This window comes from Dendropsophus ebraccatus, chromosome 1, assembly GCF_027789765.1.
Source record: "Dendropsophus ebraccatus isolate aDenEbr1 chromosome 1, aDenEbr1.pat, whole genome shotgun sequence".
NCBI classification, from domain to species: domain Eukaryota; kingdom Metazoa; phylum Chordata; class Amphibia; order Anura; family Hylidae; genus Dendropsophus; species Dendropsophus ebraccatus.
The window spans coordinates 88917800-88943798 of NC_091454.1; the positions used below are offsets into that span (position 1 = coordinate 88917800).

Consider the following 25999-nt stretch of genomic DNA (forward strand, 5'->3'; position numbering starts at 1 on the left):
CACAATTGTTGCTTCTGTCACATATGTATGTTGACAGACGTTCAAAACGGATGAAAACTTATACATGCACAGACTCCCATTGACTATAATGACCTAAACCTAGTCAACTAGTAACTAAGTTTGGGTAACTTTTCGTGTGTCTATATTTTCTTGGACACAAAAGCACAGCACACCGCAGCCTGTGAACATATACATACACGTTTGCAAAATTACCTGAGTGTAGTCACTATCTATGTTTGGCCCACTGAAGCCAATGGATCCTGTAACTGTCCATGCACATATACATCTGCATTCTATTTTGACTGTTTGCCAACATATACATGTCAAGAGGCAGCAATTGTCAAGTCATCCCAGCCTTGGGTAGAGAATGACTCACCACCACCTTTTACATTTCATCATTTTACTAAAGCATTGTACAAATGCAAAAGGTTTTTGTTATTATGTCCAGAGTGGGCTCAACTCCTGCAATATTATAATTGCGGATTTTCTGAATTATTAGCAGCAGGTGAGCATATAACAAGCTCTTAGTATTTAAGAAATAGGTAAAAAACTGGGGTCATAATATGTATAGAATCAGATGACTTTATAAGACAACTTATAAAGTAAAGTTTAATAAGACAACAACTTATAAACAACTAGAAAATAAACCATTTTTCATGTTAATCTAATCCTCAATCGTTACTATGTTATAGCATTTACCTATTTACCCTTCTTAATACTTGGTGTGGTCACTTATATATGTTATAAAATACATTGCATCCTCTCAGACAGACAGATAGAATAGATAGACAGTGTAACATTACCTTTCCGCTAGTCCACCTTTAGTAAGGCTTGAAATGATAATTGGATCAAAAGGTTCTTCAGTGCCTGAAATTGTAATTCCCAGGGGCCCTCCGTATCTCTTCAGCTCTACGGTGTAAATTATGGCTCCGCTGCTCTCCTGTTCATCTAGAAGTGTGAAAATTGTGTCTCAGTTTCACTTCTGAGATAATTTGTAATTAAGTACAGACACTTAGGAGATTAACTGCATTGCATCTTTATTAGTCAGTGTGCCATCCATGTACTCTGCAGCCAGGCTTTTAGCTTTACTGGGGCGAAACATATTTTCTCCACTCAAGGATCTGGCAATCACATAAGAACCCTGCTGGTCATTAAACTACTGAATGTTCACGTTTACTGCCTTAATGGAAAACATTTCTGGGGGAAAAATTCTGGCACCCCCATGAACCCATAAAGCCAGGGTTGCTCATTGTATGGTTTTATAGCTAAAAAATATTGTGGTTATCTAACTTAATTTGAACTATTTATACTCACAGTGAGACAGTTAAAATAAAAGCCAAAAGTTCTTCCAGATTTGTTCCATCGACATGTCCGTCATATTGACGGGAAAAACTGAGGTGCACGCGGGACAATTTTTTCCACTAAATTTGCCAGTTCAGATGTGAGTTTAACCATAGAAAAAATTAAGATTAAAAAATAAATTTTTAAGAAAAAAGTCACAATGTACTACGTGTACTAGGATGCGGATTCTGTTTGTCACCTGATACTTATAATAATTGTCCGGGAGGCTCAAGGGTAAAGAGGAGACCACCCAGACTCCTGAAAGAATTGTCAAGTCTTCGGTATGTTGCAGAAACCTCAAAAAGGAGGTGATTGCAACTATATAGATTAAACTGGGTGGCAAAAATCCATCAGAAGATAGAAACACTATGCATAGTATAACATAGTTTCTGCTTCCTGATGCAAAATCTGTAACAGGGCCCCTAATCTATCATGTGCTATTTATAATAGTGATCTTATGTGGCAGAGAGGCCTTGTTGCCCTCCCGCGGTCTGCAACCCCTATAGCTACTCCCTAGACCATTCCTATGTTAAAATGACATGGAAGGAACGCCATTCAGAACAAAGAATAGTCCAGATGGAGCAAGACTGAGGAACTATTTCATTCTCACATAACATCAGGCCATGTTCATGCAAAATTGTATCTTCTTTATAGTCTCAGCAGGAAATGACACAAGCAAAAAGAACAGCATTAATAGAAGCATTGATCTGCTCACCCACCTGAGTTATCTTCATCTTTGCGTATTTTCAGCTTAACAAGATCTTCACATTGCTGTAATATCTGAACTGCATCTTCCATTGAACAATTGTCCAGCCGGATGTTGTCTATGGCAAGTAGTTTATCGCCCAGTTCCAGGGTGCCTGTGCTGTTTTTATGAAGTCATACATTTTAGATGTACTTTTAACTTGCTTTTCCTAATCCATCAAATTGACTTTATGTGTTATAAATGTGTTACGTTGATTAGGACAGATACAAACCAAGATTGTATAAGAATAGAAGCAGCACCATGCTTGCCTTATGGACTGTACCTGAAAATACAGCTTGGCCCTATTCACTCCAATAGGGCTAATACATACCAAACCAAAGAGTGGTACTGCTCCCGATGGGAAACAAAAGCAGACCTATTTTTCTAATCTCAGACAACCTCTTTAAAGGCAACTTGTCTCCATGATAATGCTATCTATCCAGCTGCCTGGATCTATCTATCTGATAAGGCAGAGCAGGTGAAGTTTCTCATATATTGACTAGAGATGAGCACGCTCAAGTCCGATTGTGCTGCATTTGAATACTGGTGCCTGAAGTTCGATGCAGCCCAGGGAAACCTTGAAAAACATTGATACAATGGATAAAGCGATAGGCTGTATACATGTTTTCTAGGACTCCCTTGGGCTGCATCCAACTTCTTCAGCCACCAGTATTCAAATGTTGAATGATTGGACTTGAGCATGCTCAGGTTGCACTCTAATATTCACACAAAACTTTGGATCACTCTGTTAAGTTCTTCTGCTAATCTTCCCAATGGTCATTTAGACAGTTTTCTTGGATTATTGACCCACTCCAGGATAATAGTGCCATACAATCCATTATTTACATATAGTTTCTCACTAAATCGATTAACTTATCTTTCAGTACTGAACCTACAGTTTAAGAACCACTAATAAAAAACGTACACCATATTGGCATGGGATATGTTATTCATAAGCATGCAAAAGATGCCTCGATCACAAGACCTTTTAGCATTTAGCGGACACTGTACAGTCTAAAGGTCACATCCTAGAATACATATGCTTATCCCAAACATCAAGACAAACCTGGACTCCACAAATAAACAGGAAAGCTAAACACATGATAAAGGAGCAGTTTTTGTTCATACTTCCTGTTAGGGCATATGATTGCCATAGAGGAGGGTCCTTTGCTTGGAACCCCTCTCTTAGGATGTCCATCTATTACACGGACAGACTTTCATCTGAATGGTTGTCATATAATACCTGTGCAGTGAAAGTGCCTGGCTGGCTGTGGCTTCCCCAGTAAACTCAGCCAGGGATCTGAAAAATGGACACACTCTATATGATAAAAATAACCCCTATAAGTAATATATCTACAGCTCAGACCCCTATCTGAACATATTAGCAACAATTACTGTGTTTATAACCTGTACAAGCTCTTCTAGTTTCAGAGAAAAATACTTTTCTTACTAAAACAGGACACAATCCAATTTTTGGGCTGTGTGTGTTTTTACAGCCCTGAATATAAGTTGCATTAAAAATGGTTCATAGAAACAGATGTCAGGGGGCGCCACTTGGGGATGGTGTTTGTTTATGCAATTTGCTGTCATCTTTTTTCCTGGACATGATTTATACTGTAGAGCCTATGCATGCATCTTGCCAAGCAGTATGGATTCTAGGATAAGCATCATGGCACCATAGTGTAAACACACATGTGCTGCAAGACATGATGCCTGAGACATGCTATTAGGATGAAAGTGTCTTTTTTTCCCAAAAAAATATTATGGAAAGCATCTTATACTCTATTTTCTAGAAGAAAAAGCACAAAGAAATTCCAAACTTAAACCTTGTGAAAAAACCTCCACCTTATAAAAACCAGGCATATGGAGCCCCATATACGTATTAAAGCATGCCACATATAAATACATACATGAATACACACAACCATATAAACAGTAAAAACCGAAGTGTGTAGCGTGTATCCACCTGTAAGGCTAGAAATCACGGTATAGATAATAAGACCGTCTAAATTTGGGAGCACCTGACCCTAAGGGTCCCTATTGGGTGCACCACAACTAGCCCTACTCGCTCAGGGACTGTCGGAGTTATCGCCCTAGAAAGGGCGGCCCCTGCCCCGTACTAATACTACACCTCTATCCCTATATTACCCCTACCTAAGCTTAGGTAGGGGTAATATAGGGATAGAGGTGTAGTATTAGTACGGGGCAGGGGCCGCCCTTTCTAGGGCGATAACTCCGACAGTCCCTGAGCGAGTAGGGCTAGTTGTGGTGCACCCAATAGGGACCCTTAGGGTCAGGTGCTCCCAAATTTAGACGGTCTTATTATCTATACCGTGATTTCTAGCCTTACAGGTGGATACACGCTACACACTTCGGTTTTTACTGTTTATATGGTTGTGTGTATTCATGTATGTATTTATATGTGGCATGCTTTAATACGTATATGGGGCTCCATATGCCTGGTTTTTATAAGGTGGAGGTTTTTTCACAAGGTTTAAGTTTGGAATTTCTTTGTGCTTTTTAGTATATCAGTAAAAGTTATGTTTTAGAATTATTAGGGACCTATCTGTGCTTATTATTGATTTGTGTTTGGTCTGGTATTCCCAGTCCCTCATTAGGACTGTTCAGTGATTATTTCTAGAAGAAAACCCTTGGATGTTAATTCTGTAGCACGGCACTTACCGGTGTGCAACACTGCCTTTCTTTATATCTGAAATAACTAGAGGATCGCCGTTTTTCCTACTGGACGGAGCTGCAAGAAAGAGACACTAGTTATTCTTGTAGTAAAAACCAATGCAACATTTTCTATTGAACATTTATAGAATGGTCTATTTGTAGATTTTTGCTGACATGTAAGCAAGAGAGGCAATCTCTGTGCATTCAGAAGGAAATGTGTGAAAGGAGAGACTTTTGGATTACAAAGGTGTCCATTTTATAATGGACATCCCTTCTCTTACTGTGGACAATTCCAGATTTTATTTGCACTATATAGTCTATAAATTATGTAGGACAGCTGCATGCCTTGTGGTTTTTTAATGGATTGTGGTCTTATAAAGGTTTTATATTGTGATCTTACGTATAGTTATAACCATACATAAAACATATGTATTTTCTAAAAGCATAAGGGGAAATTTATTAAGACTAGCGCCTCACAAGCTTACAGTAGGAGTGTGGTCAGATGCACCAGATGTATTAAGAGGGGCATGTTCTATATGCCAGACTTTGAAATCTATGATACTTGAAATATAGAAGAAACATGGCACTTACCACGTTAATGTAAATTTAGAAAAGCTTTATTTCATATCTGGTGTGGATGTGGACGGCGATCGTTTCATGTGCACACCCGAGGTGCACTTCCCTTCGGCTGAGAGGAAGCACGCCTTGGGTGTGCGTGCTGAAGTCTGCCCCACAATGCCAACAAGGCTCTGAGGATTCTGGGTAGAATTTATGGAGAAGGAGAGGGTATCTATACTAAAGTGTCAGGATCATAAAATTCTTTTCTTAGAGCCATATTACACCAACAGATTATCTGACAGATTTTTTGAAGCCAAAGCCAGGAATGGATTTGAAAAGAGGAGAAATCTCAGTCTTTCCTTTATGACCTGTTCTCTGTTTATAGTCCATTCCTGGCTTTAGCTCAACAAAAATCTGTCAGATAATCTGTTGGTGTAATAGGGCTCTTGGCATGCTGTGGACATCTTATGAAAGATGAATATCTTCCAGCTTCAACCAGAAGTAAACATATTAATGCCCAAGTCCTGTTTCCATGCTTGTGTGTAGACAAGATGCTGATCCACATCTTATCCCAGAAGCTGTTGAGAGAGCTGGGAGATGACTACTTTAAAGAGCTCATATTACCAAAAAACAATTGACATGTTACCAGTCAAAAGTTATTGATCCCACTTAGTCTCACTGCTGAGACCTGTTGGGATCAGGAGGTACACTAGCACAACGATTAACTCCCTGGCCACCTGCTCTGCCTATCTAAGTAATCTCACAGACTTCCACTGATGGACTAGAGATTCGGTCGGGGAGTGAATGGCACAGTTGCGGAGATCTCTCCCCAGCTGTATCTCCTGATCACAGTGGGTCTCCGCAGTGACACCCGATGTGATCAATAACTTTTCTTAAGAAACTAAAGCTGAGCTGTAATTGGTTGTCTGAGACGAAAATGTGTCTTTATTTCTGTCTCAGACACATTAGAAAATCTGGGCCACTGCATATGAGAGTAATGCATGCTATACATCTCAATACAGCAACATGTAGCTCATTCTAGTAAAGAACTAAAAATAACAAGAATAAGTAGGAGCCTAAATATTAATCATTAGGACCCTGGAGACATTTGTGTAATCCCCTGTACCCTAAGCACATACATATTGCTAAGATAGGATGACGTTACGCTTCTGTGCATAACCTAAGTATTTACTTATATGTAGAGAAATATGACATTAGTGCAGAGAATAAGCAGCAAACAGAAGCAAATGTTGTGAGATGAGCCTCAGTTAGCATATGCGAGTGTCTAATAACACAGAATACATCTGCGCTTGTCTGCCAAATTAAAAATCTGTTCATCAAAATGACAGCCTCTATTTGTAACAACAAGCTGTTGTGTTCCACATTCCCTCTCCGTGTAGGCCCAGTGACTTTAATGACTTGTTAGCCATGCCAGCTTTCTGCGTTGCCCACTGGGAAATAACCTGATAGCTTCTAGCTTGACATGATCTCCCTCCCGTTAAGTGAAAAGGAGACCAGACTTAACTTAAAGCTCTGCAGCCTATATCTATTTCTAGCAGCTGACCCCATCTCTATCCATAATTCATTAGTTTCTTATTATACACATACTGTGCTTTTAGCTATGCATTTTAAGTGCCTTTCATTGTCTTATTCAGCAGTTTGATCATTTCAATCAATGACATTAATGTAATTACTATTCTCTATAACATTGGATCCTAGTGAATCTATGCAATGTGACACAAGGCCCCAAGGGGATGTTCAGCATTTATGTTGAACAGTTAAACATCTATATTAATAAGTTAACATTTGCACCAGGTATGAAACAGCGGTGACCCTTTTTTTCTACCGTATGGGTAGACTAGCGGGTGCAGCTAACAAACAATAGGGGTATAACATAGCAATTCAATAATGAATATGAAACTCCATTAAAGCGATATCACTAATTATACAATGATGCACACCCAAGTATTATAAAAAGTAAATCTTTATTATGCCAGAATAAAGAACTGACTGCCTTAAAGGGGTATTTCTCCCAAAATCATTTTTACAATAATAAATAGCCCACCCATAGGTTTTTATCTTTGTAATATCAAGTAATAATGGCTTTGCTCCGTTTTTATGCTTTTTACATAGGACTGACCCCCTCTGGATGCTGAAAATGAGCTAAATGGAGTCCACTCTGTCATGCTCCTTACTCCTGGCCCCCGCCTTCCGTGTCGGGGATTATGTGTCCTTCCTCTCTTTAAAGGGCTGGGTTAGTGCTTCTAACCCTACCCACAGAACAGAGAGAGAACACCTGATGTCAGTGGGCCATGCCTTTCCCTGATCATCGCTCCAGTCTCTGCAGCACTGGGGAGGAAAAGCTAAGGAGGAGTCGAGCATCCTGCCTCCTGCCCTGGCAGCTGCTGAGGTTACTGGTAAGCTGAAGACTTAAAGATAAAAGTTTTAATCTGGGGCAGTCTCCCCTTCTGACATCCAGTGTACACCAGCGCTCTTGCTGCATCTTCTCCCATCTAGGGAGTGTACAGAAGCGCTCCTGTCGCAGCCGATCACATCCAGGGGGTATACAGCCCCACTTTTGCCACAGCTGATTACATCCAGGGAGTGTACAGTGTCAAGCATTCCTTTCTCTACGCACCGTGACAGAGATAAGGCTGGATGTGCTCTGCGCTGTACACCCCCTGGATGTGATTGGCTGTGGTAGGAGCTGTACACGCCCTGAATGGGGGAAGATGTGGCAGAGTGCTGCTGTAAACCCCCGGATGGGAGAAGATGCGGTACATATATAGCAGCTGTGACTGCTATATATGGGCACAGGGGAGGCCCAACTAATGATAGGAGGCACAGAGGAGGCCTAACACTATACAGGGGCACAGAAGGGCATAATACTATATGGGAGTGTAGAGTGATCGAACTACTATATGGGAGTGCAATGGGGGGGGGCATAGTCATTATAAAGGAGACCCAAAGGAGCCTATTATATAGGGGCACAAAGTTGGCACTATTACTTTGTGGAACAATATAGATTTGTATAGATGTGAGAAGGGGGTTGGGACAAGAAGCCTAAAAGGTTTGTCTGGCAGATTCTGCAGAGACAAATTGTGACTGGGAGAAGTCTGTTTTGGATAAAAAAGAAAAGTGAAGTACTCCAATCAGAGAAAGCATCACATGAGAGTCACCTATATAAGGGTGAAGGTGGTGGTACAGTTATGCTATGGGGGGCCCTCTGCAGTCTATATAGCAAAGAGGCTACTGAAAATAATGTCAGTGTTCTGATTCTGTATTGTACATAATATTGTACTGTTATTCCCTTACATAAATGATCAATGTTGAGCATAAGGTATATAGCTTGTGAGCTACTGATTTACTGATTCCTGGTTATATTTCTGAATCTCATATTCCATAAGCATGGAATCGCATAGACATTGATTGGAAAATGTAGAATGTAAACATAATGACAATTTAGTTACTTACAACTTATGGTGATACCAAGTTCCACATTGTGTTTCTTTGGTAGTTTAACATGAAATGTCCCACTGCTGGGTATCACAGACTCTAGAGAGGAAAAAGAACATATACCGTCAATGAGCACATATCATGGCACCACATTGATGAAAGCTGTGCTTAGCTGGATGGAGTTTCTACTACAACTTCCTGGTTGTATAAAAATATTTTCAGGGAATGAGGACTTTAGAGGGGACTCTAGCTCTGTTTATTCTTTTATGGCGCGTTCACACCTACAGGATCTGCAGCTGATTTTCTGCAGCAGATTTCATTTAAATAACTGAACACAGCATCAAATCTGCTGCAGATCTGCTGCAGATCCTGTAGGTGTGAACACACCCTTAGAAGGGATGGGCCAAATCTTTTTGGTGCTATGATTTATGGGTTACCGTACACTCTCTCTATCCTAAAGGTCTGGGATCTTGGTCCTCACAAGTAGTTATATAAGCATACACAATTCATATTTTTATTATATCCACTTATACCAAGCTAAGCTAATACTGAGCAGATATTCTGTTAAAGCGACTCTGTACCCACAATCTGACCCGCCCCCCCCCCCAAACTGCTTGTACCTTCAAATAGCCGCTTTTAATTCAAGATCGGTCCGTTTGGAAGGTGATGCACTTATTGTCCTAAAAAACAACTTTTAAACTTGCAGCCCTGTGCCCAACGGCCGGAGCTTAGATTGTGTATGCATTAGGCTGGCACACCCTCACTGTCCCTCCTCCCCACCCTCTTCATCACTAGGAATGCTCCAGGCAGAATGTCTTCTATTCACCAGCTGTGTGAATACTGAACATGGGCTGGATCATTAAGGCACCTGTGCAATGTTCAGACAGGAGAAAATGTTCCAGTGGCATTCCTATGATGAAGAGAGTGGGGAGAAGGGAAGGAGGGGTGGTGCAAAGTTAGGGCACAGATATTTTAAGCCCCGGCCGTTGGGCACGGGGCTGCAAGTTTAAAAGTTGTTTTTTAGGACAATAACTTCATCATCTGCCAAACGGAGCCCAGGACAGATCTTTGATTAAAAGCAGCTTTCCGAAGGTACAAGTAGTTTGGGGGGGGGGGGGTCAGATTGTGGGTACAGAGTCCCTTTAAAGACAAAACTAACAGCCCAGTTTTGTCATACAAAATGCAAAATACAATCTACTAATCTAATAGTACAAGTATTTGCCCATATCTATGTTCATTTTGCCCTCGTATTTGTGCAGATGAACCGTTCCATACTACATGTAACTGCCTATAGGGAATGCATGGGTCACTATATCTTTTACTCTAAACAAACCTGCAACATCAAACTCTATTTCCAGGGTGACTTTGCCAGCGATGGTTGCATCTCTTAGCAGTTGGTTGGCTTCTTCAAAGGTGCTGTCCTCTGTCTGGACACCGTTTATGGCCATCACTCGATCTCCTACTTGTATAACTCCACATCTACAAGGCAATAAGTTTCTTTTTATTAGAGTAAGTCTATCAACAGCAAATTACAGTGTGGAAAATTAGGGAAATGTACAGTCTAGCATGCAATCTACAAACAGGAATCTCCGGTGGATTCAGAACCCCTTCCAGAAAGAGAAAAAAAAACACAGCCTCCAAAGAGGAACTTGTGCATTTTGGATGCCTGTAAAATATCCTAAAGATTTAATTAATAATTCAATACTGGCATTTTCTTCCGATGTGATCAGAGCTCACACATAGTGCTGACTGATGAAAGTTCCCCAATGGCACAGAGAATATTAGAGTCCTCAATTTGGCGGCCCTTTTCAGCGCATGTTCTCTTTTGTAATTAATATAGCCTGCGGCCCCCCTATGGAAAAGCCTGCATGATAAAGCCTCTGGAACTTGTTAATCTTCTCATACCAGATCAAGAACATGATATTTTATTGTCAGGACAGAAATTTCATTATGTGCTGCACGCAGAGTGAATGATCCTGCATAATTTATTAGGAGCCAAGAAAAGTATTACAAACAAAAAGCTTTGATAAATTGCTGTCCGAAAAAAAGAAAGAATTTTACTCAAACAGTAGAGAGGAAAAAAAGCTGCGCTGTACCCATTCACATAATCATTTGGGGAAAGCAAAGGCTCCAGTGAGCGGGAAAATAGCCTGGATGTTTGCAATAAAAGCAGTCAAACACAGCAATTTCACACTGCGGGCAACTTCAGTCATAGCATGAATATTAATACTCCTGCCACATCTCCTCAGAGTATACACCTACACTGTGAAGAGTAGGGCTCTCCTTGCTTTGATGCAGTAGACCGCGATACCCAGGGGACGTGTGGATTTTACACTTTTTTAGGGGCAAGAAATAAACTATGTCTCCATGCACAGACTGCATTCAGCTATTGATTAACATGAAGAAATGAGTTTACACTGTAACTACATGACATTTGACATTTGACATTTACACATCACATCAAATGATGAATCCCAAAGGCCTTGTGCATCAAAACGTACCTCCCAGGAAAAACAAACTCATCATTTCCAAGCTATGTATCTTGACAGATGCAAAAAAAATAAACAGGTTATGCCTAAAAATCTAGTTATGGGCTCAAAATCTGACAATACTGGGAGAAAACCAATGACCCAATGGTAGTAATACATATTGTGCAGATTATGTTAATGTAATTTGTTTTGCATTGCAGCACAGGGCCATCGTTTTCAAGCATCACCCATACCCTGGTCTCAGTGATACTAGTATTATCCTACTTGCATCCTGACTGATGACAAGTGTGAGATACTATTGCTTAGCATGTTAATGCTTAAAGGAAGAAAATGTTGTATTTGTTTAACATACAAACTTGATTTAAACAAATTTTGGTGGTGTTTTTTCTAGTTTTATTGTTTTACTATTTAATTTATAAAATAATCTGGAAACCGTGCACTTTTCATTCTGACCATGAGGCCTAATATTAAGCTAAGACTTTCTGCTCTGTCAAAATCACTTTCTAGCGGTGCCTTATCATAATCACAGAGAAGAGTACAGTGAAAGGTGACACCAGTGTATAAAGAACACTTATCTACCACTGTTCCCAATAAGTTGAGATCTCAGCCTCCCCTACCCCTGTCCCATAAAAGTGAATATTGAGCATATATTTACATGGCTTGGTAAAGCATATCTCTACATTTGATCAAAAACAGATTATCTGGATCCAACCTTAAAAAAAAGGCAAGGTGAAACATTAACTTCAGTTCACAAATAAAGTGTGTACAAGAACATGGCTGCAGTATCAAGTCTTAATTTATCATTGTTCATCACTATTCTCAAGACACATAGGGGGAGATTTATCAAACTGTTGTTAAGTAGAACCGGCTCAGTTGCCCCTAGCAACCAATCAGATTCCACCTTTCATTTTCCAAAAAGTCTGTGAGGAACAAAAAGTGGAATCTGATTAGTTGCTAGGGGCAACTGAGCCAGTTTCACTTTACACCATGTTTGATAAATCTCACCCATAGGAACTAAACAGACTATACACCAAACCATATTGGCCACCCAAGTACTTGTTAGCTCACCTTTCAGCTGGACTGTCAACATCAATGTAGGAAATTAAAGGTGGAGAAGACAAAGTCTCAGTGGCAAACACACTGCCCTGAAGTTGTATTCCAAATCCTAATATGGGGTCTGCAGTCAGGATCACCTCTGTACTTTCTGTGTGGACGACCTGGCCAGCCAAACCAACTGTGCTAGATGCCAAGGACACTAATGGCAAACATAAGAAGAGTCAAAACATAAAACAAGAAAAAAAAAAACTGAAGAAGAAAAAAATGAGAAAAGCATAACTGCTCTTATGCAACCATGAATAATAAATTGAATAGCTGTCAAAATGCCATTTCTAGTTAGCTGCAGATAGAGCTCATAGAAAAATGATGGATTATGTGTGGAGAGTAGACAACAGTTTTATATGGGTCTGTCCATTCTGAGTAGAAGCAGCATTACTAAATACCATAACTAACAACCATTACGCACAGTGAAAAGTATTGTATAATCTACAGGGTATTTCACGTTCTAGAACTGCAGTTTGAGCAGACCTTCTTACTGTAACTAGGAACTTGCAACTACTGTCATCCATTGCTGCTGTCTCTTCCTATTATACTCCTACTCACTCTTGTGTCTGCTACAGTTAAGACACACAGAGAAGACAGCTGAGATAATAACATCCATGTGACAGCCCATGAGAGCAAGCAATAGAAAGGACATACACATACATTGTATGCATGCATCTCTTGCTCCAATACTTGGCTTTGATGGACATCATTAAAATTGTTAATTATATCAAATTAAATAAATACATATAGTAACATTAATGTGTCAACATTTTTCTATTTTAGTCTTTCTTTTTCCTTCCGACAGATAACTTGAACTTATCACCTTAAAATAAGAAATCCTTCTCCAGTCCACAGGAATAATGCAGTCAGACATTGTATCTAATGTTAATTAGTAAACATTTCAGAACAAAAGAATGGCTGCTGTGTAAACTGGCACATACTATCTACAGTGAAAGGCTTCTGATGAAGTGTCAATTAACCAGGTAATAGCAACTAACTGAGAACAGTGCTTCCTGCTGCACCAGGAGCGTGCTCAGTCTATTTACAAAGTCCTGCTCTCATCTGATTAGTCATTAATAACAATCACAGAGAGCTCTTTAAATGGAAAAGACTCTTCACACTGGCCTTCCATTTCATAGGATCCATCAGGAGCCATTATGAATCGCCCTATTAGAACATGTCCATCCAATTTCCTGTTTATTGAACAGAGTAATTTTGCATATTATACTATTCTGACAGGCAAAAAGCAATATCCTCTGACATATAGGATGAAATGTGTTTTCCATTAGGGTTACTTAAGAGGGCTCCAATGTATCTTTGGTACCAAAGATATGATTTTCTTAAAAAGGATGTACTGACTCAAAACAGGAAAGAAAATTACTCACCCCTAAATCTCACATAATTTCTATGGCTCTACCCTCAGTCCTCCCCTTAAGTTATGGTGAGACAACGGAATGGCCACTCACAGGACTCCAAATAGACACTATGTCAGTAGGTTTATGCTGCCCTATCAAAGGCTAGCATAAACTAGTGACGCTGAACTGAATAATGTATCACTAACAACACTCTGTGCAGCTTATTTGAAGATATCCTCCTGAATATCCAGGACTCTGAACACTACAAACGAGTCCTCTCCATTATGTGCATTTGCTCAGTAGTCCTTAATATTATTGAGCACCAGCTCCCTTTACTAAATGATGATTCATTGGCAGATATATATATATATATATATATATATATATATATATATATATATATATATATATATATATATATATACACTGTGTATAGATAGCAATCAGCAGCTGATGAGAATGAAGGGGGTAGTGGCAGCACGACACCAAGCCCATTCTCCTGCATATTCAAAGAATGGCTGAACAGAGTTCTGTAAGTGATATATGGTTCTGTCCAGAATTTCTGTCACTAGTTTATGCCACCCTCATTTAAAGGCTGATTCCTTTTAGATCTGTGAGCTCTACCTTTTTCTGCAGACTAATTTGTATTTTTGTATAAAATATGTTATGTAAAAAAAAAAACACACATTACATTACACATCAGCTCAGAGTGAAATGCAGAAACATGAGCAGCACAATGAGGCACAACAGACAGCTCAGACTAGGCAAACATTAACTACATATTTGCTGAAGCTTTTTATGTTTTATCTCGAGGGTGGACCAACACACCATAGTGGAGCAGCTCATCACAAAAATGAACCAGGAGGATACCAGACATGTGTCTAAAACAGTTAATTGAACCTTACTGTGCATGGGGCACTAATGCAGTATTAAATGGTTACTGCACCACTGCTAAAGAGATTGCATCAGCAGAAAAGGCTTCACTTTTTACAGGAGTATTGGAATTGAATCTCTACTGACTGGCAAGGTCTGCCTTCTTTGAGAAGTCATGTTTTGGCTTTGTCGAACAAATGGACATTGGGTTTTCAGGTGAGAAACACCAGAAAACAAACATTCTGCAGTAACTGCTTGAAAAACACAAGCTGGTGGTGGTAGCATTATGGTCTAGGGAATGTTTTGTGGCATTCTCTGGGCCCACTCATATCCATGTGGGGGGCACAAATTCATCCTTGCAGACCATGTACATGAATGCCGATTGTCTTCCCTGGGGCAGATGGCAGCAAGACAATCTGAAATATCACACTGCTAGAAATGTCCAGCATTAGTTGGAAGAACATGACCGAAACTTCCAAATATTACCCATGCCCTCTAATTCCCCAGACTTTAACCCAACTGAGCATTTGCGGGACTCAATTGTGTTCACTCTATGCATCCTGCTCCAAGCGCCCTCCAGCAGATGTGGGAAGCAGTGCAGTCTGCATGGCTGTAGATGCCGGTGATCTGTGCACACGGCCCTTACTCTGGATATTAGCTGGTGGTTATAATAATGTGACTCATCTGTAAACAGTTTAAAATAATCCTGAAGTCTTGCAGTTTTCATTCTCACCACTAGGCTGAGGCTTTCTGTTCTGTCTGCGGTGATAAGAGGAGGCTGCCTTCGTTTCTCTATGGAATGACCTCTCTATAGGTTACAGAGTATTATGGGCATATGAGTAATTTAGCGTCTAGCCCCTCATGGTGATGTCCTATTCCACCTCCGATCTTTTATTTTAGTTATTGTGTGGATTTTTGAAAAGGTGATATTTGGTGCACACTATCAGTAGTTGGTCCTCTCTCTTATTCTGTTTACAGGTTACTAGAGATGAGCGAACCGGGTTCGGGTTCGAGTCGATCCGAACCCGAACATTCGGCATTTGATTAGCGGTGGCTGCTGAAGTTGGATAAAGCTCTAAGGTTGTCTGGAAAACATGGATACAGCCAATGACTATATCCATGTTTTCCACATAGCCTTAGGGCTTTATCCAAGTTCAGCAGCCCCCGCTAATCAAATGCCGAAAGTTCGGGTTCGGATCGACTCGAGCATGCTCCAGGTTCGCTCATCTCTACAGGTTACCCCTTATTGGGTAAATGGTGTCCAGTGACAAGTATAGGTGAAGATGCGGTAACCATGGAATCTCTGAGTGTAGTTGCTTTTGGCAACTGGTGGTCTTCCTCAGCAAAGCAACACAAGTATCAGTCAGTTGTTTGTGGGAGTTTTAAATATAAAGAGGCTCAATGGCTCAGTCCTGCCACCACTCACCCAGAAAGGAGAACAGCGCGGAACAACTGTTTGTTTTTGTCTGAAGTTTCATTGTGATTTTTTTTTTTCTATTAGAGAGGAAGTTGCCAGATTTTGCTCTTCAGATCAAGTCAGTCGAGGTTTTATAAAATGTTCTGTGATATATTAAAGTTTTAACATGTATTTGCATTATTTATGTAATTTAACCATGTAACCTTTAATAAAAAAAAAAACTAAAAAAACACCCACAGCCTTTTCTCATCCACAATGCTGAGTCTGTTTTCATTTGTTATTGATTTTATTTATGATGTTGATTTATTTATAGTGCATTTTATTGGTTAGTTAGGGTGATGGGTATGACACCATGCTTAGTAATACTTCTAATTCATGTTAATGACATTGTGACTATTGCTGTCTATGCCCAAGGGGCTTACCGTAAAGCATATAGCTAAATGCTGTTAAAAAAAAAAAGCTTAGCCAAGATGGCAGCCCCATAATAATGTGCAAAACAAACTACAATCAGAAATCAGGAACAGATTATAAAAAAGGAACATGTTTCTATATCTAACTCTAATCAGCAAAAAAAAACAAAAAACACATGCTCTTTTGAGGCTGCTTGGTCATTATGGGACATGTTTATCTATACCAATTATTGGAAATGTAAAAGTAAAATATAATTAAATCTCAAAAAAATAAAATATTAATAAAATAGGGAGATTTACATTTCTCCCCTGTTCAGTTACAGTTGTTCAATATGGACAAAAATTGTAAAGTTTTTACAATGATTACAATCCCTGCTGGGTAAGAACAATTACAGTGGAAGCTTATTATATCTTTTTGTAAGGGAAGCATAGTAAAGTAACTTACATGAACTTTTGAAGTCCTTCTTCTTCATTCTCCTCCTCATCAGCGTTCCTCGTGGACTGGTAGGGTATAGACTGCGAGGTAGAGTCCCCGTGTTGAGCGAGCTCAGGCTGTAAGCACTCATGGAGGTAGGAGAGAAGGATGAAGATACCAATGCTGCTGTAAAAAAAGGGTACATATTGTACACCATACTTGGAGCACTTCAACTAGAGGTAATGGTATTGCTCCACTGCATTGACACTACATCTAATTGTACAGAGCTTTAAATTCAATTGCTGCAGAGAGTAAAAACATAAAATAAATAGATATAAGAAATATTCTGACTGACTAATAATCTATAATAGAGCTGTATTTGCTAGCAATTGCCTACACTAGTTCACTTGGACAGCTAGGCCTGTTCAAAGGCAGCCATTTGATGTGGCTATTTGATCATGGTCCCATAGAGACCAGTGACTTTTGATACTCCAGAAGTCCTGGTTGTGCATATATTGTATACACCACAGCCCTGCGGTTAGCATTAGACCAGGTATTATGTTTTCCTTTTCTCTATATTAGGATGTAGGGGTGTGCCTACTGGGGACAATGTCTCTTCTGATCCAGCTTTTCGATAATCTTCAAAAAGCATTTGTTCAGCTCAACATAAAACCACTGTTGAATGCAAAAGACAGAGGTAACAGTCCTAAAGGGATTATCCAGCGCTACAAAAACATGGCCACTTTTTCCCCTTGTCTCCAGATTGGGTGGGTTTTAAAACTCAGTTCCATTGAAGTAATTGGAGTTAAATTGCGAACCACACCTGAAATGGAGACAAGAGAGGGGGAAAATTGGCCATGTTTTTGTAGCACTGGATAACCCCTTTAAAACCTCATTGTCATTTCAAGTGCATTTTTAAAGAGTAACTCACATGAAATAAAAAAAAAAATTGCAAGCAAGGGGGAAAGGTGGGGTGTGTTACTATAATAAAGAAAGTATAGTAGTGCCGCTCTCTGGTCTCCTAGACAGCTGCTGGATGTAATTTTTGACTGGCTTCCTCCTACATCACGGCCCCGAGTCCTGCTGCTGGAACATCACAGACCAGCTGATGGATTGCCTGCTCAGCCAGTCAGTGACTGCAGCAGTGTCCCATCCCAATCACTGATTGGGCAAGCAGGCAATTTATCAGCGGGGTATGTGCTGGAAGCTGTCCAGTAATGTTAAAGCAGTGCTACAGGGGCAAAAAGATAGGCAAGTATACTTTATTATGTTCCGGTCCCCCCACCTTCCTGAAGATTTCAAGTCAGGTCATTCCCGTTGTTTCCATATTCTCAACAATGTTCAATGACGAGTGACCAAGCTTGGCCAGCTACTTGTTGGAAATTGGGGACCAGGCACTACTATCCGGCGATTGCTAGTGGCATCACACTTATGACATATTCATTTATAATTACATAAATCTGCATAGTATTGTAAAACTAGTATATGGCCTTGCATAATAAATTAACATCTAAGTGTCATAAATCCAACTAGACTATTGAATTTCGTTTAACAATTATTCAGTCATTTTACCACATTATTTAGTAACTATGTCCTCAATTTGTTTTACTTGAATGGAAGAGAAAAGCAGATGTTTCCACTTTAGATATACAATGATTAATACAAAGAGTTGGAGTCTCCCTAATGTATCAGCTATGGCAATTTACTGAGCACTTTTCATTTGACATGCTTTTATATTCATAATTGATCTTCCACATAGGTAAATGATGTCTGCAACCATTTTGCACTTCATATCTACAAAGTAATTTATCTAATGTATCAGTATAAAACATCAGCAAGCAACAGGACTCTAATAAATGTGCACTGAGTTATAGACAGATATAAGCCTCCTCTGCTTCATTACTTTTGGATACACAAATATTCCCTAATAGTAAGGGTGAAACATGGGCAGCAGAGCAGCGATTGTGGCAGTGCCTCTCAGGTTATAACATAATCTTGTAACTCCTGCAACCTCTGCCTGCCCTCCCCTCTCTCCCCTGCCTGACCACAGCATTTATAGAGTTAACTGTCAGAATCACAGCATGGCTCTGGTGCCAACAGTTGTGGCGGGTGCTTGGTTAACACTGACAGTTGGGACACGTTGTGGATGACATGGGCACTGCTTCTGTGTCTGTGTCTTCCTGGGAATGTCAACATGTCTGCAGCTAAGGCATAGGCCACAGCAGCATTAATTTACTGTTCAGCAGTTAGAGGGGGTTAATAAGTGGTACAGTATTTTTTTACACACTTGTTAAGTAAACTACACCCAAGCATATATTTATTCTGATGTGATGCTTTTTGTGTGATTTTCTATGTTAATAGTCTTTTACATGGCATAACACATGCAGATTGAACTTTCTACACTTATACTATCACTGTCTAATAATTTTAGTGTCTGAGGAAGGCCTGACAACCACTACAAAACTCACCAAGTATTTACAAGCAATATCTTTGCGTGGAGTACTTTTTATTATTGTAAACTAGATTAACTCCTTAACCGCCACTGCTTAACGGACTAAGTGAATTTGGATTTTTTTAATTGTAGATTCTCTTAAATCAAACTGTTCACCATCTTTACCTTGGATTAGAAATTATCCAATAAAGAGATTTCAGGCACAGGATCAGATTAAACTACAGATCGGACTGCTTACTCTTTGGATTTTTTATTGGCACCATGTTTTGATGTCGGTCTTGCATCTTCCTCAGGCAGCTGAGGAAGATACCAACTTGACATCAAAACGAGTTGCAAAAAATCCAATGAGCAAGCATTCCCAACTAAGTTTTCTTCTGATCCTGTGCCTGAGACGTACAGGGTTTTTTCTGTTCCTCCTGCTTGCAATGATTTAAGGCTGCTGATTAGTGATTAGTGATGAGCGAACAGGTTCATAAATGAAGCTAATTGTTTGTCGATCACAATTTGTTTGATGATCGGAATGGTTATAACGATCATTTTCGAACATATTCAAACATGCAAACGTTTATCTCGCTTTGCACTTTATAATCTGTACGCATGTGTGTAACTCTAGACCAAAATGTACACAACTGCGTAATTTACGCTTTGCACCTGATATTTGTACACATGAGCGTAAACTGAAACATACGCTTTTACTGTATGTTTGTTATTTGTTTGTTGAACGCAAAATGATCACAAACATTTTTTTTTTAATGTTTGTGTTTGGGATCCAAACCGAACATCTGGATGTTTGCTCATCACTACTGTTGATATGTTCAAGGGTGTGCATACCTGTTCCCCAGTCTGACAGTAGAGTCTATATGCTAAGCGCTATGTAGAGTTGTGCATGCTTGTCTACATAACTCAGCCAGGTTAGTTTAACCCACTTTTATCTTTTCTGTATTCATCTTTGGTTTGGTAATACTACACTATTAGGCACCCCCATGTGTTCTTTCCTCTTTTTATTACCAATAAAAAATATGGTACAATTAATCTATCATTATTTTTTGTCAATTAACATCTCATGCTACGACCATTTAGGTCAATCCAGGGGGCTATACCAGCATACACAATGTCATGTGTACTATTAGTATGGAAAAGTGGAAAATAAAAGCAATGCTGTAATGCCTGAAATGAGCAAGCATGAAAAAGAGAAAAGGAAGAGGCAGAAAATAAAGGTGGTTCATTACGAAGGAGTTTTTGAGGAGGTGGTTTCTGGCATTTCATGGCTGGCGTCCTGCAATGGTCAGGGTGGTAGGTGTTATAATGTTGGTTGGTGAGGAGGCGGTGGCGGCTGGTGGTTGAGCTGTCCCATGGAAGTTGCTTTTCGTTGCTCCTTGGAACCTTTACTGCCCGCATGAAGGGATGACAGGAAATCAGAAAGAAAAAGAACCAGAAAAGAAGGAAAGGTAACTGAGTTTTAATGAATAAAAGTGGAAGTGAGAGCAGTTAGCAAGGTACTTGAAAGCAACATGACCTAGATGCTGACACTGAAGCACACATAGGCTTCACAAGGGCACTTAAAAATACATTACAAATCTTCTACTTGCTTTCAAAAAGAACAACAATTCTATTGAAAATTTATTCTATGCACATTGTTGAAGGCTAGAGTCGAATCCGGGCATCAATATACAGTTATGTGTACGTATGTTATCACCTGTATGACAGATCTCACTCGCACCTTCGGAACACTAATATTTAACAGTCTGTGTTTTTTTTGGCCTCTGGTATAAGATACCTATGGGATGTACTCTGGGAATATTTGCAAGCTGTTCTAAATAATTTTAAACTTATTTACCATTTTATGACTCCTTGGTAAAGTACAGCTAAATGGATTTATTAACCTAAGCCGTAAGATCTTTTTAGAGAGGAAATTGTAAACTAATGCTAAGCTACAATAGAATGTGTCTTGGATGAGAAAAATAATTTGTTTTCATATGCAGAGACTAAAATGTTAAAAGGACTCAAATCCTCATCTCTTCCATTACTATAATACCTATTGGTACAGTTATATCAGACCAAGAAAGAAGCAGCACACCGGATGGATTCAAATAAAAAAAATCTTTTGGTGGTTTATTCACCCAGTAAAACAGCTTTTTACCTTTCGGTCCCCCTATAGACCCTTTTATAAGAAGGGACAAAACATAGCTGTTTTCCTGATAGGTGAATCATTAAAAGTGCCGCTTCAATATTTGCCTGATTTAATATTTGAGGATTCTCAGTCCACCTCTGGAGGCTTTTCACTCACCTGTTCACAGTATAATTTTGAACTGACTTATTGGTACAGTAAGTTAAACTTCAGTCTTGTGATTGGGTTGTCCACATTGATCACAGCTGTATGCAATGAGCATATGTAGGATAGCCAAGCAAACACTATATGTATGCCTCTCTAGGAAATCGACAGAGATGTAGGGAGAGGAAACAATGGTAGGAGGTTGTGGGATGGGCCCCAATTTGCCATGTGAATATGCCTTTAAAGCAAGTTCCCATCTGTAAAGTAGCCTACATTTAATATAAACAAGAATGGTATGCTGTAATATTCTACTGTGTATTTGTGCTGGTTCTACTAATTTGAATGGCCCACATGTGGCCCATTAGTGACTACTTTCCCTCCAGTTTTTTTTCTTTTTTTGTAAATGCAAGACCGCCTGCACTTTCCAGAAAAATAAACCTGTTTGTGCTGGGAAATGGGCTGAACACAGCAACAACTAGACCGTGTTTGGACCCTTATAGTCAATAGAATGCTATGGTATACTTAAGCATAACATTTTGCTGACATATACCCCAAACATAGGCTACTTTATAGATGTAAATGTAGCTTGAATGCCCCTTTAGGTGGGATGAGCATGTCCCTATAATAAATGTCGATTGACGACCAATGATCATTTAAAGACCTTTCACATGGCTCAATTATCTTGCAGGCTGAGCCCCACAAACAATTGCTGAATTGTTCATGTGGCCCTTTACACTTACCATTTCCTGTTTGCACAGGAAGATGTGTGACATATACCAACAATTTAAATGGCTGCACTAAAAATGTGCTGATCACTGGCCCTTTTATACAGTCCAATATACCTTATCACTGAAGACTGCTTTTGGTTAGCATCTGGCTCAGCAATTTGCAGTTGGAAGCAAATTGTCCAAATTAGCTTTAGTGTTATATAAAATCATTAGTATATAGACAGGTTACAACAAATGGTACTGTCTGAGGGTCACTCTCTCTATAAAATATCAGAGGATGAGTATCTGTTTAAAGCCCTGTCAATGTACTGCAATGGAGATTGAAGTAACAGCGATAAGGGGAATTGATGATATAACATGGCCTCCAGAAACAATGCTGCAGCCTAATTAGATTTTCGCATATTCTTCTTTATAGTGTGGGGCTAATATGGTGACATCATCTATCAAGGCCTGCCCGCTCTAAAATGCATAGGTATGAATTTCAGGCACTTTCGTAGGCCTATATATACAGAATTTATATTTCGCTATTTAAACTATAGAGCAGAATTAGGAAAACAGAGTAAAAAACACTGCTATTGTTACTCATAGTTAAAGAGCACAGTATTCATCTTTATGAGCAGAATGGTAAATACAAACAGATCTGTGATTGGTGGCTAAGGGCAGCAAAGTCAGTTTTTTTGGTTAATTTTAGACAGTTCCATAAATCTCCCCTTTTGATTCCCTCTAAGGTGTAGACTAAAGTAAAACTCTAGTCAATTGGAATGGAACTTTGGTTAGGAGACTTTGCATGATTTGGCTATAAAACACTATTTTGACTGAAAAAGAAAGAAAGGAGCAAACATAGGGAACTATTATATAAATATATATTTGTTCAGTGGTGCCCAGAGTTAGTGTAATAGGGATACTAGCATTTTCCTTAGTCACTATTATTAAGGTATACAATAACCAGAAGCAGCACACAGCCCTTAGTAAATAGTCGTTGTGGACCTCTATATGCTTGAAGTTCCTTCATCAACCAAGTGGGTTTATTTCACACAAATAACTGCAACAGTGACATTTTTGTCCCTGTGTGTTCTTAAAAAAAGGTCACATGCAGGAAAATAAACCCTATAAATAACATGTTCACCAGAGTGTACATGTTGAGATGCAGCAGAAAAAAACAAAGGCTAAAAAGCAAAGAATTTAGTCAGGATTCTCCCCAAAACTACATGGGGAACAAGATAAAGCAGAAGTGTTCCATGCAGTTTCTCCAGGTATATAAGCAAACTACAGAGGAAATGATGAGGCAGCCATGATAGTGGTAATGATAGCATGATAGCTTTCCATAGTTAACATCTCTTTGCAGAGGTCAGACAATAGTGTATACATACAGGATAATAGGTCACAACATTTTTGATCATCTTACCGTGATCAGGTCCCTTTAGAGCTAACCGGGTCTGGTGGTATGGAAGAATCTCTAGCTTCACATTTTCTGAGGTGCTTGCTAGGAGCTGTGTGGCTTCGGCTAGTGTACAATACTCCATACTTGTTCCATCCACAGACAATATGTGGTCCCCAATATGAAGTGCACCACACCTGAGGAAAAATACCAAAGAAATATACAACTCTGTGCCCAAATCAACAAATACCCAAAAATGCAGTAACTCACATGTGTTTGTATAAATTAAGGTAAAAACTAAATACAGCTTTTGGTGACATCTTTTTTTGGACAGTTTTTGCAGTCATAAATGTGATGTGGTTCAATTAGTGTTCAAGGGAAGAGGGGAAAAGATGACTATATAGGAGTTCTTACCTGTCAGCTATACTTGCAGATTTGATTTTATCAATAACAATGACCTGTTTGTTGCAGTACATCGAGGTAGTTAGTGCTACTCCAAGGTTGGAGCCCGGAGTTTTGGCAACTTCAACTAAAAGTGGACCAGATGCTGTAGAAACCGAATCTGTACATGTGAAAGAATTAAAACCAAAGAGTTACTTCTTCCATAATAAATATAATAAATGATATATAATATAATAATGACATTTTGAGATCTCTGTTTCACACTGGACAATTTTATGCATTTTTTTTTAATAAATCTTGTTTGCAACAAAGCCAGCAGCAGATTATTAGCCAAAAATTCAGCAAAATATTGAGTCATTAAGCAACAGAACACACACACACAAACACTAGGATATTTTTAATGTCAACACTCTAGCTAAAAAGAAATTCATGTTTTCCCCTAGCCCACTGGGAATAGTAGAGTTGAGTACATTTAAAATGTAATGAGAAAAAAATATATACTATTAGTAGTGCCATTATAAATATGGTGTAACACATGTTCCATTTTAAATGAGATTAGACTAAACTATTGCGACAGATGAACAATTTGCTTAATTTCTATGGGCAAACACTACCAAACACAAAAATATAAACATAAAAATATTACTTTGCAGGCAACAGATTGTAGGCAGCAGGGAATAAAGGGCAGTAAGTACAGGAACAAGAAATATAAATGGTAAAGGGGGTATTACAATCTAAACTAATGTAGTTATACTTGTAGGGCTCGACAAATTAAATATATTTGCAAACACATTTATTTTGCAAACTTGTCTCCTTTTCCTGATATGCTGATCTTTCCCTCATATTGTTGACAGCTTGTAGTATCGGTTATTGACCAATGCTTTGCTCTAAAAGCAGTGGTCTGGTAGATATATACAGTACATAAAGTATAGTGTATATGGGGGAATTTATTGTAAATCTGGTGAGCAGGGCGTTATTTTTGAAGAAAACAAAACAAAAAGGTGCATCATTTATCATGATTTATGTCTGCTTGCAGGCGTAAATCAGGATCCAAATCTACATCTGCTGGAAGCAGGTATAGATTTGGTATGCTGGGCGCAGGTTCAGGCACCTGGCTTGCCAGATTCACTATGAGGCATTCGCCTCTCAGTGAATTTAGCTGTGGAAAAGGGGGCGGGGCCTAATTTAAGACCTGCCTACGAGCAACATTTAGAAGGAGGCAAGTTTGTTATATAAATGTATTTTCAAAAATATTTAACTTGACAATAAAATTAAATATATTAGTTGAGTTGGAAAATACCCCTTCAGGCTATTTTGCAACCAAAACCAGGAGTGGATTAAAAACACAAAAAGGCTATGTTCACACATTATTTAAATTAGCAGCCATTTAATGGAAAATAACTGCTGTTATTTTAAAACAGCAGTTGTTTTAAATTACAACCAGTATTTGTCAATAAATGGCGGCCATCCACTAAATTTCATCAGTGTGTGAACATAGCCTGTCTGTGTTTTTAATTCACTCCTGCTTTTGGGTGTCAAAATCTGACCAAAATACTTTGTGGGAACAGAGCCTTAATGTGAAACAACTGTAATGTTTTCGGCAATCCCAGCCTTTATAAGTCAGGGCAAACAAATGCTACCAAACAAAACCTCAAAAGTAAACTTTAAAAGAGTACAACTTGGTACACATGTCATGTGTACAGAATGCTCCTGTTGTACCCTTGCGAACAATAAAACTTTTAAAGATACCTTGATGATTTTTGAAGGCTACTTTTGAGGGTTTCGTTTGGCATGTTGTTTTATTTTTTTCATAGAGAAATCGGTAAGGAACCTGAGACAGCTGTATTAAGACTACTGGGAGCTGAACCCTGGATTTCTCACCATTTTATGCTATATTAAGAATTTAGTAAAATGCAGCCTCTCTTTACAAA

The 25999-nt window shown here is 39.1% G+C and overlaps 1 protein-coding gene across 17 annotated transcripts in view; it reads right to left on the minus strand.

Annotated features, from left to right (window-relative positions):
- The window catches only part of GRIP1 (glutamate receptor interacting protein 1), a 386720-nt gene that overhangs the window by 30600 nt on the left and 330121 nt on the right, over positions 1-25999 (minus strand). For 9 of the 17 annotated variants that reach the window (XM_069974745.1, XM_069974717.1, XM_069974814.1 and 6 more), the window contains 10 exons: positions 24081-24228; positions 23694-23863; positions 20518-20676; positions 16867-17022; positions 12334-12520; positions 10110-10255; positions 8795-8875; positions 4769-4838; positions 2061-2206; positions 804-948 (listed from right to left, as the gene is read on the minus strand). In XM_069974745.1, the coding sequence (XP_069830846.1) occupies positions 804-948; positions 2061-2206; positions 4769-4838; positions 8795-8875; positions 10110-10255; positions 12334-12520; positions 16867-17022; positions 20518-20676; positions 23694-23863; positions 24081-24228 (1408 nt within the window). The remainder of the gene's footprint in view (positions 1-803; positions 949-2060; positions 2207-4768; positions 4839-8794; positions 8876-10109; positions 10256-12333; positions 12521-16866; positions 17023-20517; positions 20677-23693; positions 23864-24080; positions 24229-25999) is intronic. The other 8 variants (XM_069974781.1, XM_069974831.1, XM_069974762.1 and 5 more) reach the window with 3 other exon arrangements.